The sequence below is a fragment of the Cheilinus undulatus genome, linkage group 13 (genome assembly GCF_018320785.1).
Source record: "Cheilinus undulatus linkage group 13, ASM1832078v1, whole genome shotgun sequence".
Classification (NCBI taxonomy): Eukaryota; Metazoa; Chordata; class Actinopteri; order Labriformes; family Labridae; genus Cheilinus; species Cheilinus undulatus.
The window spans coordinates 31,220,610-31,241,185 of record NC_054877.1 but is presented as its reverse complement, the minus strand read 5'-3'; the positions used below and the strand labels follow the sequence as shown (position 1 = coordinate 31,241,185).

The 20,576-nt window shown below is 37.7% G+C and overlaps 1 protein-coding gene across 1 annotated transcript in view; it reads right to left on the bottom strand.

Annotated features, from left to right (window-relative positions):
• Positions 1-2,887: 2,887 nt before the first annotated feature.
• The window catches only part of clstn2a (calsyntenin 2a), a 261,648-nt gene continuing 243,959 nt past the window's right edge, over positions 2,888-20,576 (bottom strand). Inside the window, exons 11-18 of the mRNA XM_041803309.1 lie at positions 18,818-18,984; positions 16,695-16,843; positions 11,260-11,465; positions 10,877-11,044; positions 10,476-10,621; positions 10,053-10,173; positions 7,149-7,339; positions 2,888-6,979 (exon numbers count right to left, since the gene is read on the bottom strand). Coding sequence (XP_041659243.1) covers positions 6,767-6,979; positions 7,149-7,339; positions 10,053-10,173; positions 10,476-10,621; positions 10,877-11,044; positions 11,260-11,465; positions 16,695-16,843; positions 18,818-18,984 — 1,361 coding nt within the window. The 3' untranslated portion in view covers positions 2,888-6,766. The remainder of the gene's footprint in view (positions 6,980-7,148; positions 7,340-10,052; positions 10,174-10,475; positions 10,622-10,876; positions 11,045-11,259; positions 11,466-16,694; positions 16,844-18,817; positions 18,985-20,576) is intronic.

The window sequence follows — 20,576 nt, the reverse complement described above, 5'->3', positions numbered from 1 at the left end:
AGGCTGTTTTCAAGATTTATTTAAAAAAGAAAAATCAACATATTTTTTCTGACATAAGTCAGATTTGGTTAACGAAACTAAAGATGAATCTGATGATGATATTGTGAGACCAGTAGTCTTATCTTTTCATTATCATAGAAGTTTTATCATCGGAAAATTTTAGAGTAATTCTTGCCACTGATGATTCTGCATCTTAAAATAAGACCGATTATTTTCACTTGTTCTTGTTAAAGCTCGTCCAACCGACCATTAGATAACCTGATATTCAAATATATATTTTAATCATTACCTTCATTTGAGTCACCATGTTTATTGTTATCCTCACAGCACCCACATCCCTCTGATAAATGATCCACACTCCCACAGATGACTGTTTTCTTCATGGCTCTGTTGGCCAAATTGTTGCAACATGTTACATCATCAGATGTGCGTCAGGGTGTATTTTACCAACACGACAGATCCAACGTTTTACCAGAAAATGCGCTGAGATATTTATTTCAGTATTGCACAAGTTTGTAAAAAACACTAGAGAGAGCTTGTCTTCACTCGGGTCTGTTGCTGTTTTCTTCCAGTCCTGCTTTCTTTGTGCCCAGGATGTCAGTCCTTGCATTTATTATAATCTTAAAATGTTGGCACATGAAATGGTCAGAGTATATCACTGAACACATGCATGTTCATGAATCAATGCCACCTGATCCATTCTTTCACTTACAGATGGAAAAATAATCATTAGTTTTCTCATTTGTAAGAATGGCTTTTGGAAATGTTCTATGCGTATTGCGCTTGTCTCAGTCTGGCAGAGACATCGTTTATAGCTCTGAGTTAAATATGAATGAAGAGAAATGAATAATTTAAGTAGTTGTTTCATTTACTGTGCTCTCTGCTGGTTTATTAGCATCCTCTGTGACTCAAGGATGGAGCTGTTTTTGGTCTAATCTGAAACAAAAACAACAGTGAGAAAAAAATCAGTGTTCTCAAAATTCTCTTTTGTAGGGTTTGATGTTGTAATGTTAAGTGAGCAGATCTATTCAAGTTAGTTTTTTTTTATTTCCAAAAACAATAAACTAGAATAAATATTTAATAAGAGTTTTGTCATATGAGGTTATATATTTTTTCCTTGATGTTTCCTTTCTTTGTTTTGTTAGATTGCTTTAGATACCTTTAACATTTCTCATGCTCGCCCACAGACTGTGTTGAGAACTAATCTTGCCATTTTTACTGTTTTCAATTGAAAACAAACACACTTTAGTTTAAGAAAAGAAGCTCCTGCAGTGGTGAAGAACATATCATGGAAATATGCTCTAGACCAAAACCAACCAGATCTAGTTATGAGTTCTGCTGCTGTCACTTTGTCTATTACGTGACCCTCCTACACCCCAGTCGCCTGTTGTCTGGGTCCAGGTTCCCGATCGTCTATGCAGGTCTGAATCATCACTGTTCGAGAAGAGACCATCAGTGTCAAGGTCCATATTATCAGTGTCTGGATCCAGATTATCAGTGTCTAGATCCAGATTATCAGTGTCCTGGCCTTTCTGAGCAACAGCCTCTGCCCAGAGACTGACCAACTTAAAAATGAAAGAAAGAAAATTAACAGCTAAAGAACCAACCAAGGGCTTCATCATCTCTCCAGAACACAAATTAAAATTACTGACAAAGAAAACAAATCTAAATACATGAAATATTGGCAAATGAAATAAAATCCCACAATAAATTAGAACGTTATTGTCTACTGGGAAGAGAGTACTCTTTAGCTGAATATCTTATGCCTGTGAGAAACCCCAAACAAAACAAAATTTTAACAATGTACAGACTCAGAGACTGTAAATTAGAGATTAAAACAGATCATTATAAAAAAAACTGGAAACCTAGAGACCAAAGAATTTGTGAACATTGCGAATTGGGAAAAACTGAAAAACTTTGTCACCACATTAGAGATATTAATAAGTTTTAGAAGAGTCAATAACTTTGTGGAGTTTTTTTTTTTTTTTTTTTGCATTTTATTATTATCAGTATTATTATTGTGATTGTCATTATTAGTATTTGTTTTTGCTTTGGCAACAAAGGTGTCAACCATTCATGCCATTAAAGCAAATTTTGAACTTGAATTTTAAACTTAAACTTGTGTCAGTGTTCTGTGTCCAGATCATCTGTGTCCAGTCCATCAGTATTGTCTATGGCCCAGATATTTTGTGTCCAGGTCTAGATTGTTCATGTCTGGGTCCAGATCATCAGTGTCCAGGCCCAGCTCTACAGTTTCTGGGTCCGGCTCATCAGTGTCCAGCTCCAAATCTTCACTCTCTAGGGCCCAAATCATCAATGTCTGGGTACAAAGTATGAGTGTTCTGGTCCAGATCATCTGTGTTCAAATACAGATTATCAATGTTTGGTTCAAGGTTAACAGTGATCTGAGTCTGGGCGCAGATGGCCTTGTGGTTTAAGGCGCGCCCCAAGTATGTGGGCGGCCTGGGTTCCAATCTGGCCTGTAGCCCTTTCCTGGATGTCACTCCCCGCTCTCTCATCCCTGTTTCTGACTCTATCCACTGCCCTCTTCTATCAATAAATGTAGATAATGGATGGATAATGGGTCCACCCAGTGAAAGTGTATGAATGGTGGTTAGTTAATACCGATGGTAACTTTACAGAGCAACTTCTGCCATTTACGTGTGAATATGATGTGAATGGTTTTGCGTGCAGTGTAGAAACCTTTTGAGTAGTCAGGCTACAAAAGAGCCGGACATGCTCAAGTACATTTACAACTTTCTTTACATCTGCAATAAAAGTCTCTCACACAGTTAGAAAACTTGTTCAGAAAGAAGACCGATCCCTGAGTAGAGTCTAAAACAAGTCTTTATTGGTCAATATACAGAGAGCAGTGGGATGACCACTAAAGAGCAAGAAATCCCGACTGTATCGTTTACAAAAAGAAAAAGAAACGCATATATAAAATAACTGTCTTGAACATTTTTACAGGGTTTGTTTTTATTTGTAAAAGAATCTTTTTTTTCTCTTGAATCTTTCTGAAGCACAATATGACAAAGGTTGATGTGGGAAATGAGGCAGTTGTTTCACAATGATGACATCACGATCACAAGAGGTTGACAGAGGGAGGAGAGGGGGAACAAGGAGGAGGGGGAGGTGAGGAGGCGGTGTACCACTCACTGATGGTTTGTGTGAGAGTGGATTTCTTTGAGTAAAAACAGGAACATGAAAAGGGATCTGGAGTCACATAAAGGTCATTGAATGGTTAAAAACTCATGAAGTGACATTTAGTCAAATTAACAACATTGATGGTATAAGATTGATTCAGTATTGATGAATGATTATCAATCTCTGCTATTAATTCTTGTGGATTTGGGTAAAAATGATGACTTGGTAAACAAGTAAAATGAAGTATCACTCTGCTTCTTTTCATCATCATGCATCTATAAGTTTTCCTTACTTTAAAGGGTCATTCCACCAAATGAGGGAGTAGGAATTTCTGTTTACTTTTCAAAAGAGCAAGTACTCTATACAGCAGCCATGGCATGTGGGGTGTTTATTTGTTTATTTTTTACCCATGAAAAGTTTTTGTTATTGTTGCTGTAAAATTTTCTCTTGAAGTGAACTGACTACATGAGTGCTGTTTTATATTAAAGCTCCTATGAAGAACTTTTGGGCTGTCAAATTTGGTACCCCCTGGGGAAAAAGAGGTACCTTTCAGTTCTTTGCTGATGTCATGCTGTGCATGAGTTTTTCATTAATCCCTCAATGACAGTCTGTGCTGTGTAAAATGTCAAAACAAGGCTGTTCCAACATTATCTGACACAACCATGCTGCAGCCACTTCATCCATTATTAATAATATAGAAATCCTGTCACTGATGCTCCAGTGTGCTTTTGTAGGTCATACTAAGACATCCATACCAAATTCCCTCTGTTTCTTAACAAGTAAAAAACCTCCTCTGAGAAGCTTTAAGTAAGTCTTTGACTACCCAGAATTCAAAGGGAATAACTGACGATAGAGAATCAAACTGCTTTGTGCAGCTGTCTGTAGCCTGTCAGTTTGATCAGCCTGTTCAAATCTTTCTGTAACCAGCTCTTAGGCTTTTTGTCAAGGAAGGGACAATGCTGAGTTGCATTAGGAGAAGTGTAAGATCCCAGACTGTAGGAAATATTGGGCAAAGCCTGAGTGATGTCAACCATTTGGTTACTTAGGGAGGCCTTTGCAGCCAGTCTGCAGTGATTGCAATATTAAAATGCTGTCTCAATCTAACTTTAGATCAGCGGAGAAACAGAGAAAGAAGATGGAGCTGAGGCAGGTCTGACAACGACCATATGGCTTTAAATCATATCAGCCAAGCCCCTAGTTATGTATAACTCAAATCCTGCTAAAACGAAAACAAACAAGTTAAAAAATACCCCCTTGCAGTGTGTTCACATAAAGATAAGAACCATTCCAACAAAAATCTTTGGAACCAGGCCTTAATAACGTTTAATTCTGCTGTAAAAATCAGCTTTTGAACACTGGTGTATGTGACTTTCACTGCTTCTGCAGACAGCCTCTAGTGGAAACTTAAGGATCTGCAGTTTTTGCATTTCAGCATAGGCTTTTTTCAGTATAAGAGGATGCCGCTGTGTAAGATTCAGAGCTTACTTGTTTGATTACCTTAACCTAGAGATGTAACTGTATCTGTAATTTTAGTGGTATCACAGTGACAGAAGTGTCTGGGTGTCGTCATGAAGATGTGACAGTTTTAAACCATAGGTCTTCAGGGCAAATAGAGCAGTTTTTTAGTGGCGCAGAGTTAAAGGACATGGGAACAACAGTCACCCATCCGACCTTGCACAAAGTGGCGACGGAGAACCGAGGGACAAAGTTTCTGAGATTGTGGAGGCCTCAGTGACTTATAAACCTTACGTGTGAGAGAATTTAGGTTTCCCGGTGTCACAGAATGAGAAAGGAGAAAAGGTAAGAGACAAAAAATATGCAGACACTGCCAGACTGTGGTGACACACTTGATCAGGAATACAAGTAATATGAGGAGCCACCTGGCAAAGAAAAGATTCATAAATATGCAAGGAGCAGAATCCAGCCAGGCCAAAAGACTTCTAAGGAAGCATTCCCAATCCCACTTTACCACAACAGTGGCAGGCTCAACAGATAACAAGGTGTATCAGGGTATAAATTGCCAAAGACCTACAGCCATTTTCAGCTGAAGGAAAACAAAGGCTTTAAAAGTTTCTAAACACTGGAGCTGAAGTAGAAGTATATATTTTTAAGTCTAATGCTCTCCTACGGCACTTTTTGTCACATACTGTAACATCCAAAGTGCAACTGTTGTTTAATAAGTGATGTCACTTTTTTTCCCCCAAGGTCGTTATTTATGTTTTTTTCTTTGATACCGCAACCAATACTGTACCTAGTCTTGTTACCAACGTATTATCGTACCATGACATTTTGATACCGTTACATCCTTACTTAGTACTAAAATCTCTGCCCTTTTTTTTAGAGCTTCTATGTCTTTATTTAGCAGATAGCATAGTGGAAACATAGTGGAAAGAGTAAAGAACGAAGAATACAAGACTCTAGGACAACAGCCTCTGTGTTTGGGGGGGCATAAGATAACTGCAAGGCCAACCGGGCGCCTGTGTTAAAACTTTAATCCTGTCTTAAATATGTCTCTTATAATTTGATTGACTTGTAAGTTTTAAATAAGTTCAGGTAAACCCCCAAAAAACTCTGTTCTAGTTCATTTCATTTTAAACTGAGCACATATTTGCATAGAGGGCTCACTTTACTCTGTCAAAACAAGGAAATAAGAGAAAAAATCTTTGAAATAAAAATGCTAACCAATCTGACTTGAAACAGCTCAGGCAATATTAGACCACAGTATGGATCAATGCACAAGACAGACACACATTATGTTTCCAGAAGTATCTTTGTCTACAGAGAGCTTTTTCCATTTGCTTGATGGCTGATGGAACGATGATCATTTGAGTTTTAAAATACTTATAAGAAACAAAAATATGAACGATATTTCATGGTTAATACAACTGTTTTTATACATAAATCTAAAGTGGGAAGTTTATGGAAAGCGACAACATATCTAATGTATCTCTTTAGTGTCCAGACCATAGAAATACAGCACTGTGAAATATTTGGAGAAACTCAGCACGAGAGAGATGACAACAGAGGAGACACACTGAGTGAAAGTACAGTTACGTTACACCTTCTTCATGGGCTGAAGATTTCATTCATGGATACATTAACTGACAGATATGTTTATAGTTGCTATATTTGTTTAAACCCCTCATATGACGAACCATTTGGTAAAAAAATAAACAATGCAAAAGTAATCTGATGATATGATATTTTTTTTCTGAGAAATTAGGGAATTTAAATTAATCACTAAACTCTTCTGCACTCATGACCATTCTGCATTTATAGTAAAACCGTGCTTTTTCATCATAACTTCAGTTAAACTGACTGTGAAAAATAAAGGATGTACAGACAATGTTTCCAGCACTAGGGAACTAAAGATGGTTCTGTAGTTAGATCTTTGTCCAGCAGAGGGAGACATTTAACTAAAGATGACAAAGTGGACATTTTCAGAGTGTGTTTTTTCCAGCAACTGATTGTATATATTTATATATTTTTTAGATCTGTGGGTGTGCTTATGTTTTTGTGGTGAGCTTGTCTGTGTGTGTTTGAAAGAGAGAGGGAGAGACAGACTTGAAAAGAGTGTTTGTATGTGCAGGTGTTTGTTAATGTTTATGTCTTTGTGTGGTCAGTATGTTATGGAAGAACTGTCCCACTCCAGTTTTCCCCTCAGCTTTCTCTCTTTCATCTCCTCTTCTTCCTCCACTTCATCTTCGTCGCTGTTGTCTGACTCAGCACTTGTCATTCCTCCCACTTGTTCCTCCTCCTCCTCTTCTTCTTCTGCCTCCTCCTCACGTTCTTCTTTTACTTCTTCTTTGAGTGCCTGAGCTCCTTGTATGTTCTAGAAAACAAAACAAGATTCAGCAAGGAACCTAGGTCCAGTTTACAAAGGAAACAAATGTAGCTGACTAATGTAATAAACCACTGTCAATGCTCAGAAACACTGACTTTATGTAAATTAAATATTAATACAAAAAACACACAAAAATTAACTTAAAATGTCTTCAAACCTCCATAGGATTGACAGTGATGGTGAGTGCAGAGTTATCCCAGTCTTCCTCAGGATCTTTGACACTATCCTCGTCTTCTCTGGATACCTCCTGATGTGTTGCATGGATCCTGTAAACGCCAATTACTACGATCACCACCAGGGCAGCAATACACACTACAATCACTACTGTGGCTGCTGGAGGTGCTGATCCTGGAGGAGAAGAAAAAGGGGAGCAAACAGTTAACCATGTATCCACATTGTACTCCTACTTCATCTGGTGGTGTGCAACATTCAGCCCTCCCCCTCATTCAGTCTTCTTACAATGCCAACTGAGAAATGTCAACTCACTGTTCATCTTGTCAAGTTTCTCCAGAGTAAAATAAACCCTGTGTTACTTCAAACAGAGCTAGTTTAAGCCTTAAATTATAAGAGCACTTGTGAACCTTCCTACAAATACAGGACCAGTCTTCTTGACAGAGTTCTGTTTCTCAAACAAATGAAAAGTTTCCCTGATACCTTTGTCAATCAAAAGCTCCTCAAGTTAATTTCAAATATCTAGAAATTATAAAAATGAAACAATCTGCCATGAAAACATGAAAAATAAGCATGTTTCTATAATTATCTTTGATTGCTAGTACATGTTAGTCAAATTATATACTCCACATGGAGACAAATTCAGGAGTATATGCCAAAAAATGTTGGCATATCGGCGTTCATCCACACGGAAAATGTGTTTTGGGAGGCCGTGAACGCTACTTTTTGAAACCGGGTTCCAGAGTGAACAAATCTGTATATGCCTACCCAGAGCCGTTGCCCCTGCTGTTTCATCTCCTTGCCAATTGCATCTTTCTTGAAAAGATTACATCATAGCCCACTTAAGCTGCATGCACAGGTCAAGCCAAAACAACAATGGTGGATTACAGGGTTGTGTTCGTGCTTCATATGCATGTTTTGTAATCTTCTTCTCTCTTTTTGGTGCATTTCCATGGCAGCGCCAGTTACAGGCTTGGCATATGTACTACAGCGTTTTCAGAGGTTCTGTGCTTACACTGGTATTTTCTGAAACGATCCAGTGTTTATGGAAAATGTTTTCAAAATGAAATAGAAATATATTGTTTTCATCTTCGTGTGGCCGGGTAATTTAAGGATTACTATTTGCATTTTCATGATGAAAGCTATATATTTGTAATCTGTTAAATATCCATTTCATGGATATGACAGTCTTTTAAATCCATCTTTCCATCCAAGATTAAATTTTTTAATCGCGTTTAATCTCAGAGTTTCTGCAGTAATTCTACAGAACCTTTTTATTGCACTTTAGAGAAAATCACCACTTTGCATTATAAACTGCTTGGTAATTGACTTCCTGTTTAGATACAGACCTACTTTTATTGGTAGATTGAAGATCCTAACATGAACTTAACTGTGGAAAAAGGAACTTAAGACACTAACATGCCTTAACAAAAGTGTACTGAAAAGGACAATAAAGCATGCAATTAATCACATTCTTTAAAAAGTGCACTAATCGTGGACCTTGATTAATCACGATTAACTCAATTAATCTTTACTGGTCCTCTGGTAGTAATAATGAAAACTATGTGGCCCTCTCATTAACCAAAGTTGCCCATCCCTAAATTATTATTTGCTTTCAATGCCTTTTTGTCTTTACAACAGTTAAATTAATGCAGAAAGTTTCATTCTAACATATCAATCGATGTTATTTTCCCTTGACTTCAGTGTCAAGTCTCAGCTGGAGAAAAACATCTATAAAAAAATTAAATTTAGTTGCACTCAGTAACATGTACTGTTTCTCCTTTGTGTGTGAAATTCAACCTTCAGCCTTCCACTTGTCTGAAAACGCCAATCACTACAGCTCATCTCTCTGGTATGTTTTTTCCATCATTCTTTTGAACACTGGTTGCATTTATCTCTCACTGTTAAGCTCTGGCAACTCAACAATACAACAATCTTTAGTTCTAACAACCTGTCTAAGGTCCTGATTTGACACAGGAAACAAAAAAAAAATTACAAAACTAGATATCACATTACAATATCACACATTTCTGCATTAGAGTAGAAACAGAATCAAATATTATGCAGTGAGAACAAAGTTGGTCAGTGGGTCCAAGCTTCATCGCTACCCCAGTGTGAACATTCACTGTAAACATGGCAAAAACATGAATTCATCACCAGAAATGAAGAAAAGCTCTGCTTTCTCACTTGGCAGGCACACATTTTATCTACTTGATAAATGCCTGAGAATAAAGACCAGGCTTTCTCTCAATTCCGTTTCAGTTATATGTAGCTCAAGTGGGCTATCAATCAACTCTGTGGAGATTAAAAAAAAAAAAAAAGTGTTTGGGATTTATTTTGGACTCAAGAGAGACAGTTCGCACACATGCATTGTGTAAAACATGAAGAGCTCTTTAATATTTATAACACTTCATATCCTTTTTTGCAATATCACACGATTTAGTTGAGCATTTCATGTTTTTGTGTCATATTACACATGCCCTTGAAAGCCTAACCCAGTGGTTCCCAACTTTTTTTCCACTGAGCCCCCCTTCACATATCTAAGAAGAGCTGTTCCACACACAAAAGAGGGTGACATATTGCTGTCAAAACAAACATCAAATTGAGTTATTTTCATCACTTTAAGCCAAACAAAAGAGCCAAAAACACACGTGTGACCACCAAAAGAGTTGTATGAACAATTCATGTGTTTTATCATTATTTTGGTAGTTTGAGTGACCTTAATTTTAATTTTAAGCCCAGACCCCAGGTTGGGAACCAAGAGCCTAACCCATACTAAGTAAACTCAAGAGTTTTAATGTAATTGAACCAATAAAACCACCAGTCTGCCCTTTCTTTACAACACCATGTTATGAACACAGAATATATTCTTGCTAAACTGGATGCATACCTGACATGTGTAAGTTCGTAGTGTGAATCATGAGCGGGTGATGGATGGGTCTCAGGTACTGAGGCTGAGCAGCCATGTGATTGACGTGTTCCACAGGTGCTGAGTGGTGAAGAACGCTGACCTGTACAGATGACACAATCACCCTATATTCAGTCCTCTTGAGGAAGAATGCGGAAAATAACTTGTCAAACCAAAAAAAAAAAAAAAAAGATTAAAAATTGCAACAGTAAGAAGAATTTTTTTTGGTATAAAAAAAAGAGAGGAGACTCTCGAATGGGATAGAAAAAAATAGGTAAGAGCAGGTGAAAAAAAGAAGCAAAAGAAGACGGTGGATCACAGGGGGAAGAAAAACAGTGCAGGACATAAAAGAGAAGAAAAATGAAAAAAAAAAAAAAAATCAGTATTGTAAGACGTCAATCTGACCTCCAAGTTGAACTCGTTGCTGGTGTAACGTCCGTTGAGTTCAGAACAGGTGAGTCTGAATCTTCTGTTGCTCAAGGTGGCCGGTCGCCAGTTTCTATAGCGCAGCTGTCTGAGCGCCTGCTCGTAGTGGGCCATCGAGTCCACACCTTGTTAGACACAGGAAACACGAGTGATACAGCAGCCACATAACTGTGTGGCTTAAAATCGTACAATGTATGCCCAGGTTAAGTTAAATTCTTATCAAAAAAACTAAAATGAGGCTAGAATGTTAGTGCTGAGCTGTTGGGTATTCAAAATCCATGATGTCTAGGTCATCCTGTGTCAGGGATTGAAAGATAAAGTGAAGATCCTTAATGAGTGATACATTTGATTGTTTTTATCAGACTGTTAGCAGCACCAACCATATATTGATATTCCAGAGGTGGAGTTAGTGGCGTCGAGGTGTTTTCCCAGCAGAGCGCTGTGATGAATCTCCAAACTCTCCCTGTCTGGATTCAGTTCTTCTCCAATTACCAGCACATCACAGTAGTCAAGGTTATGCATCACCTCCATTACACCTGGTCTGCGGACTAGATGGGAGGATGGAGTTACAAAGCCTTTAAAATTCTGAAATCAAAACTTACAAATATTTGCTGCACCAAAAGCTAAAATAAGCTGGTAAAAATCTTGAAACTTTTTACCTTAAAGGGACTTTGAGAACCAACATTTCTCTGACAGACTGAAACTTTAGAGGGCTGATCTGACACGAGAGCATGTAAACAACAGAGGCAGCTTATCCACTTACCGCCACTGAAGCTGTCTCCCTTCATCACTGTGCTGGTGATGTGAAGCTCCTTGAAGGGAGCCACACCCAGCGGACCCCGCAGGTCACCAGCAGGCCTGACGAGTCGATTAGATCCTGTAATGGTGATTCTTGGTTCACTGGGCGGCAGGACCATGACGACTGACTTGATGTCTGGGATGGAAAGACACGTGTCCTCCCCAAAACACCTGACACACACAGACAGAGAAGATGAAGAAAGGTTATAGGACAGGACAGCACGGGTGTTACTGCTTCACTGCTGATCTCTCTTGATCTGTTGGTACCAGTTTCACTTCAGATTTTTTATTTATAAGAGGTGTTTTTCTTATACAAATAACAATCATAAAAAGTGAAAAATGCTACTCTTGTTTGCGAGATTTTAGTTTTCTGAAAGGAGAATCATGTTGTTACAACACAAAATAGGATGAAATAACAAAGAGAACAGACAGAATGTTTCAAATCCCCCCAAGGGATTCAAATCTTTGTCTCAAAGTATTTCAGCAAAAAGATACAATATTCATGACAAAGTAAGAAGCAAGCCAAGTCAATGTTTTATCAGAAACATCCCTGTTATGTTTTTTGAAGCCTAACTCTACAAACTGTGACATCAGGAGTAAACAGCTCAGGTTTTACAACATTTTATTGGCAGTGGCAAAGCAAATACTGACTATTTGTATCACAGACAAGTATGGAAGGAAACTCTTCTGAGTCCTTACCTTCTGTGCTACAGAGTCTACTATTCTTTTGAACTGAATATCAAAAAAGTTTAATCCAAAAACATACTGGCACAGGTTCATACTTCAATATTGCTAAGTTGATTGCTTGGCCTGTAGGTTATGATACAAAGACAATGTTTTTGAAGATTATAGGAACTCTTATTGGTACACAATGGCTTGTGTATTTCCACTATTCTTACAAGGCTTGTGTTATGGAGCTGACAAATAAGCCTCAGAGCTATTTGTTACTCTTTGTTTCATATATCCACCTTGCATAGATATAATTTTCTGTGCTTTTGGTCACTGAATACAGAACCAGTGATTTCCATTATAACAAGACTAATAAACAGGGTGTTGTGCTTGGCTTTGCTCTCAGTACAGAACAATCACTGAAGTCACCTCTACTGCTCATACTGAAGGCAGTCATCTGTCATCTGTTTTCAAGTGGTTCCAGGATGAAGGTGATGTTTTCCCATGTAAGTTTTAGAGGGTAACTAAGATACACTAGAGGGAGCCCCAAGGAAATACCTCTGTGAATAACTGCAGTGTGATGCAATATGATATGGTACAGTATGATATAATAAGATACTGTATGATACGTTATGATACGATATGATACAATTCTGTATGATACGATACAGTTCAATATGAAATTATATAATATGATTTGTTGCAATGTAACACGATAAGAAAAGAAAGAATATGCTGTGCTATGACATAATATTATATGACACAATACAATGTGGTGGTACAAAATGACAACGCAAAAGGATACAATATAGTACAATATACTATAATATAAGACATTTTATTGTCCCTTTGGGGATTCTTTGTCATGAACTGAGAGTCCAAAATGTTTAAAACATAAATTTTTTATTGTATAGGGATAAAGTGCAATCAACAAAAGTGTCCCGACTATGAGATTATTATCCTTTTATTAAATATTATCTCTCCTAAAGTTTGCCCAAAGCAATGCTCTTGTTTTATGTCATGCAGAGAAAATGCTGATGAGAATGTTATTTAATGGACCCTGAAATTATCTTGTGTTCACCTTCATTCCTCTCTATGAGGAGGATACATACAGAATACAGTTCGGTTATCTCATAACAGAAATTGTAATATCTGTAAGTGTTTTCTTCTCAGCTTTTCTTTTCTGTATTTCAGAAGGTTAACTTCTCCTTCATGAGTCAGAGAAGTGTGTTTAAAACTAACGCAACCCCCCACAAAACAGATGTAATTAATCAATTCAGCAAATATAAATCCATGAATTAAGTAAAAAAATACTGCAAATAAGTGAAGCATCACTTCAGAGTCTGAGGAGAGAGTGATAAACCTTGACCTCTGCTTTCTCTCTTACAGAGGTAAATCTGTGAGATTTTTTTCAGATAAGTGAGATATGAAAGAGAAATGTCAGTGTAACCCAGGCTTGCTTAAATGACACTGACCCAGCATGACGACTCAAGTGGCAATTATTACTGAATTTATTCTTCTACAATCAGCTGCTTTAAACAACACAGCAGTTAAATAAATGTATAAAATATAAACAATGTGTAAGATGACTAGTATCTTAAGTAGCAGCAGGCTGAACGTATCTGCTGAGTGTAAAGGTGGATCTATCCATCTTTATCTGGAGGAGAGCGCTGAAGTGTTGTTCAGAGTCAGACAGCCTCCTCGAGCTCGCTTCAGTTTATTGACCCGCACACGTCTAAGCCGATCTGACCTGCCTGCTCGACAAATGAACACTCTGGCTGAGTGTGGAGATGGCAGCAGACACATAAAGTACAGGCACACAAACACACACATGCACTAAAGTTAAATGAGGAGGCCTGAACACTTTCAGAGAACAGATAAAGTTACAAATTTATCTGTTCCTGTTTATGCAGTGAGATGGAGTTAAGCCAGCTGGAGCCTGTCTGTCAATAATTACCGTAGTCTATTACAATTTCATATTTCCCATTTATTAATGTGGACTTTTGCCTGAAGGTATCACTAGAGGAAATATCAAGGGGCACCAGTAAGATCAGCATTAATCCTTTGAATATTTAATACAAATATCAGGGCAATCGAGCTGTTTTTTAAGAGAGGTTGTTGTGGGTCACAGAGTATTATTTGAAGCTACTAAATGTAGAATTGTAGAAATGTAGAATCATCACAAAGCATTGTGGGATACAATATGGTGGTTAACATTCAATGATTGGCAGGAACAATCAAAAATGGATTAAAAAATGGATAAAAAGTCTTCAATATCAGATTTACTGGTATTAAGTTAATCTTAAATACCCTGTTAATTTGCCCAAAGTTCCAGGCTTGCGAGAAAAGCTTCTGTGAAGGTTTCAAAGGCATGGATAGCATCACTGGAATGGCACAACAGCTAACTTTAACAGGTAAGAGGCTACGATTTATGGCTTAAAAGTTATTTAACTTTTAATAACCTGTGTCTTTTCTTGTCATATAATGATGAGGAAAAAAGCCCCAGTTATACTTTGTCTGAAAACCATCTGAGAAAGAAAACCCAGGGAGGAGGGGATAGCAGATTAATGCTGGTAGACGCTCTCCTGTCTCTGTAAGTTACATTAGACAGTAGCAATAAACAGACTTCTCCCTATCCTGACATCAAATATCATGGCAATTTAATCAAAATACAACTGTCTTTTAATAGACATTAATCAAATGTTAAATCAATCTACATTACAGCAGAAGAACACTGACTGAAGTGACAGCCTGATCCTGAAATAACCATCAAGTAACTTGAAAAAGCTAATTTTACCTAATTAAAACTCACCTGTAGTTTGATGATTAGAATTTCTTTCCCTTCACTACCCAAATGGGAGAATCACTGCTTTGCTTACTTACCTATGTCACACTTTATTTAGACCCATAGGTCAATATCTGCATACATAAACATTAGAAATAAGAAATATTATTGACCCAAATAAACAATAAATGCATAAAACTTTTCAAGATTTTAGACTCCTAGCAGTGGTGTAAGGGGAAGGATACTCCACCAGTGTAGCTATAGCAGTATGTTATTATCAACAAAGCAAAGTTCTGCCTCAAACTTTTTTGGTTTTAGTCACATTTTAGTCATTTTATCCTTTTTAGTTTAAGTCTAGTTTTAGTTGATGAAAACTCAAAAAATTTCAGTCTAGTTTTAGTCCATAAAAAGTCCTCACATATTAGTCTTTACTTTTAGTCCAAGCATTTATTTTCTTGCCTAAATCTGGTACCAAATCTTGATATTGTGTTCAATGCACCCTGGAGAAATATAATAGTAATAATAATATAACAGATTTTGACTGTCCGATGAAAACTAAATTACATTTTAGTGTAGTTTTTCATTTTGACGAAAACTAAACTTCATTTTGTCAGTTTCAGTCATCACAGATCTATTTTGGTTAGTCTTAGTCTAGTTTTTGTCACGGAAAAAAATGCTGTCCTTGAATAGTTACAGTCATAGTTTTAGTCAACGAAAATAACACTACCTTTTCCTTGTGTCTTTTCCAGGTCAACAAGCTGCTTTGCATCGCTACTCTTCAATTTTTGTTAATTTTTTGATTGAAAACATATAATGATATTAACATATAATGATTTCATTAAATTTGCTGCTCCAAACATATTTTGATGTGAATAAATGGTGGAAAACAGACAGAACTGTATCACCAGCTTTGGGATCTATTAAATCCAAAGTTATAAACAGACATTTAGAAAATAAGATGAAAAGTGAAAGAAAGAACTCTGTGAAAAATGTAGACACTTTCAAGATGGGTTTTGCATTCATCAGAGGACTAAATTTCCTCAGTGGCCAGCTGGACTCTTAAGTGGTTTAATAGTTTTGCACTAATTATATCTATCTTGCTGTCTCACTGGGAGGTTTGATGATTGAACACTAAACACACAAACAACGCATCAAAAAAGCTTTACTTTAAGGTTTTGACCACCCCTCTTGAGGCTCTTGTAGCTTACTGGACCATCTGCTTAAAGCATGATTATGTAGGAACATGATGGAACCCCCCGGACTCAAGGATAACACATAAAACAACACACAGAGATAATCTTGCTCCTCATAGACAATGTTCATACAAAGGGTAGCAAAGCTAACAAATGTGTTTATATATAATCAAATATAGGGCTATAGTGAACCAAAGAAAATTTTGGTCGACCGAAATTACACCCACACACGAACCAATCGATTGGTCGTGCAGGTTAAAAAAACAAAAAAACAACAAAAAAAAGAAGCAGCTTTATCCACAACAGGCTCCTCATTGCATCCTCTGGTAGTCTGGATGACCTTTAAAGTCAACATAACAAACTTTATGAAACTATTGATTATTTCTATCGTCATTTTGTTGTACTAAAATAATACCTGACTCAATATTCAATTTATTTCATGGGTTTTTATTAAATTTAACAGATGTACTTCTTGTGAATTCCTATTTTTTCATCAGTTTGGATGAACATTCTATTTTTTTTTTTTTGTAGAAAGAGTAAAATTAAAGTCTACATGTTTCTATACTGTATCTATGGTAACCAACTGGTTTCATGGCAACAAACTACTTCATTAATGGGAAAACTTCAGTCCCTTTGTAGCACATAAAAAAAAAATCACAGGATCAGAAAATATGAAAAGTTTATATGTTGGTAAGGTATCAAAGAGAAAGTCAAAGGGTACAAAATGCATCAACCAGGACTGTGTGTACTCACTGCACTGAGGTAGTGATGTGCAGGCGTCTGAGTCCTGGAGTGGGAAACTGGCGAGAGTTGATGTAGGACACTTTGGTCATGGCTGTGTTGATGCTGTCCACATCCTCTCCTTCCACCACCAGCACAGACTGAGCTGGATTAAAGTGGAACTGCAGACAGAAAACATTAAGTATCACTGCAAAAACTGAAACCTAACCTAATACATGTCTAGTTTGCAGTCAAATATATCTCAATACAGTTAATGAAAGCTGCATTAATCAGATAAGTTCAGATAAAATCTTGTTACAAGCAGAAAATAAGGCCTGTTTTACTGGTAATAAGTAAAATGGCTGCCAGTGCAGCAGGCAGAAATTTCATTGATCTTATTTTAAGACAGTAAATTTTGCTGCTGGTAAGATGAATTTGTGCCATAGAGATCCAAATACAAAGAACAGAAGTTTAGAAAAACCTTTCTTAAGCCAACAGTTGGAATGTAGTGCATGTCTTACCTTTGTCTTATTACAGTGGTGAAGCAGATTTAATTACATGGGAATAAATGTTTAATCTTAACCAGGGTTGGAAGATAGAGGGTCCCCACCATAATCCTGTAACTCTTGGCCTTAGTCATGAATATCCTTCTTTTTTCTTGAATTTGTGCTTCAGAAGATTCTAAGAACTGTTTTAGACAGATCTGTGGCACTTTGCTTGAACTTTAGTTGGGTGTATGACTTTCATTGACTAATATTAAACCTCATTTAACATAGAAAACCACGTCTTTTATGTTCATATAAGGGAATGAGACTGCAAGACCATATGCACAGAAATCAGGGCTGAAAAGAGAAGCAGCAGGCATCAGGAATGTCCAAATTCAAACCTAAGAATGACTTTACACTGGACTCTAAATAAGAGAACTACAGTGGTTCTGAAGAGCACTTATGTGACACCGAAACGTACAGATTTTTCATTTATATTTAGCCGTGTCCGATAAACAGAAAAACATACATGTTCTAAGATATTCACCCAGAAAAGATCGTCTTTAGAAAAGGATGGACACCAAATCAAATTTGATCTCATATCCAGAGATAAAAACGCTAGAAACAAAAGTGAAACACTGACCAAATGACCATATCGTAAACATATACATCAGGCATATAGCATTAATTCAGGGAGGCCTTGGAGTCGAGCACTGACATATGATTGAGATCAGCTAATCTCATGCAAGCCCTCATCAATTGATGGCCAGCTGGTACGTTCTTGGCTCGCTATTGGATAATCCCAGTTCTCTGGGACTGACCCAGCACTTGGTACTTTGGTCGTTACTTGTTGGTGAAGGCAACTTAATTGATGGTGATGATGAGAGGTCTCACGCAAATTATGGTGTTTATAAAAAAAAAACCTTCTATATACTATGTGCGTTGCTTCTAACAGTGCAATGCACACCTGGAAGCACCTGCATCTGATTGAACTTTAAGCACTTTGTGGCGCTAACTGATGTCGTTTCCTCTTGTCTAGATCTTTTCTTGTGTTGTACTTACTCTCAGATGTACATTGCTTTGTGCTAAATGACACTGTAACATTGTAGTCGCACTCATACTGCATATTTAAAATTGCTTTAGCCTAGCTACGCTTTGCTGCTCCCTTTTGAAAGCCACTTTTTGCAACCCTCCTCCACCCCAGCTCCTCCTTTATTCTGCTTCTGACTTAATCAGTGTCATTCTGTTGTCAATGATGCCTGCTCTGCTCAGGGTTTCTTGCTGCCTCTCTCCCTGTCTCAGGATTTTCTTATCGGCACAGGAAAGGGAGGAACATGTGCTGTTCCTGCTTGATGCTTTCCACATAGGCTCATGGAAGGGCAGGGGAAGTGCTTCCTGTTAATTATGTGTTTCATACATTTCAGTTAATAATAGTAATGTGCAAAATTAAGGAAAATGCAGTAACCAATACTTTTGCACTGGCTTATCAGCGCTTAAATCTGTATAAATGCACTTGAGTGTTAGTAAATTTTGTATGGAGCTAAGGACAAATTCAAGATAAGAAATCTGTGGTGACAATCAGAAACTTCTTGAAAACTGTTTTTCAAAGGAAGTGTCTTTCTGAGAACGGCTGGTGAATGAGGCACTCTGTCTGTAATTCTCCCCACACACCTTGATGTCCTTAGCGAGGCTTTCCAGTGAGTTGATATCCAGACCTTCTTTGCACGCCTGTAAACAAGAGATAACCTTCTGGGTCTCGATACGGCCTGGCCGGATTGTCAGACCTGACAGGCTGCCGTGAAAATACTGAGTGAACCTTGGGGTCCCGACCTCACCACCTGAAGGGAGAGAAGAAAAGAAAAGAAACGAGTATCAGTGTGGAGAAGAGAGATATGAGAGTGGTCTATTCATACCTGCAGGATTGTCTGCTTTATATCTTCCAGCTGGTTTTTACTGCCTGTAATGATCTCTTTCCTACCTTTTGTATCCCCTCTCTCAAGCTTATCCTCTTTTTGACCAGTTTCACCTCTACTGAATGGCCAGTTCTGACTTTTGCCTGTTTTCGACCTTCTGTAAACTGGATTTGTTTGATTTTCCTGGCCTGCTCTAAAAGTTGTGCTTTGGAGATGTAACCTGTTTTTAGCAGAGCCTTTGCAGGGTAAAAAAACACAACAACATGTATTATGAATGTTTAAAGGGAAAAAGCACAAAGTTTGCTGAAAATAACATCAGAGAATCTGCTACACAAAAAGCTTACACGATGCAACGGAGGGTATGCAATGAAGAATTTAGATGTTATTTCCCCAACCTTCACAACAGATATGGGGCATGGAAACATGTTTGAACATCAGTTAGGACAAGAAATAAATGTAACTGAATCTCACTGACACTAGGATTGTGGTTTCATAATTTCATTGCATCCAGCACTGTTTGTATTAGGATTTTTGCAGTGCTTACATGCTTTATAAACATGACAAACCATATTTTCAAGATAAGGGGGCAGTTGGTGTGTAATACCATTGAATAAAGTCAAAAATATCTATAAATAAGTGTCATCTCATGAATTTCAGTCAGTTTACAACACATATTACATGATAAACTTCGATATCTGCCACCACTGCAGGTATTTTAACACGTCCTGTCAGCTTTACACGTTGGATTTGATGGATGAGTTTGACAGATGTAATGCATGTTTGACCTAAAATGTTCTGCAGCTGCCACAGAGAGCAGGAAAAACATAAAAACCTTTTATATAAAATAAATAAACCTTGAGTAGAAAAATGTGTGTGTGTGACAGCACTGCAGTCTGTGGGGTCAGCTCCATCACAAATTCAGTCCGAACATCCTTTTCTTATATAAATGGCACCAGAATTTCCCTGGTGAATCATTTACACCACTTTTCATTTGCAGTTTTAAAGACCCTGAAAAGTGAAATCCACAATCTTTGTCTCAGCACACTAGATACACTATATTGCCAAAAGTATTTGCTCATCTGCTTTGATTGGCATATGAACTTAAGTGACACCCCATTCTTAATCCATAGGGTTTAATATGATGTCGGTACACCCTTTGCAGCTATCAGTCTCCGCTCCAATTCATCCCAAAGGTGTTCTGTCGGGTTGAAGTCAGGACTCTGTGTAGGCCAGTCAAGTTCATGCATGCCAAACTCTCTCATCCATGTCTTTATGGACCTTGCTTTGTGCACTGGTGCACAGTCATGTTGGAACAGGAAGGGGCCATCCCCAAACTGTTCCAACAAAGTTGGGAGCATGGAATTGTCCAAAATCTCTTGGTATGCTGAAGCATTCAGAGTTCCTTTCACTGGAACTAAGGGGCCAAGCCCAGATCCTGAAAAACAACCGCATGCCATAATCTGCCCTCCACCAAACTTTACACTTGGCACAATGCAGTCAGACAAGTACCGTTCTCC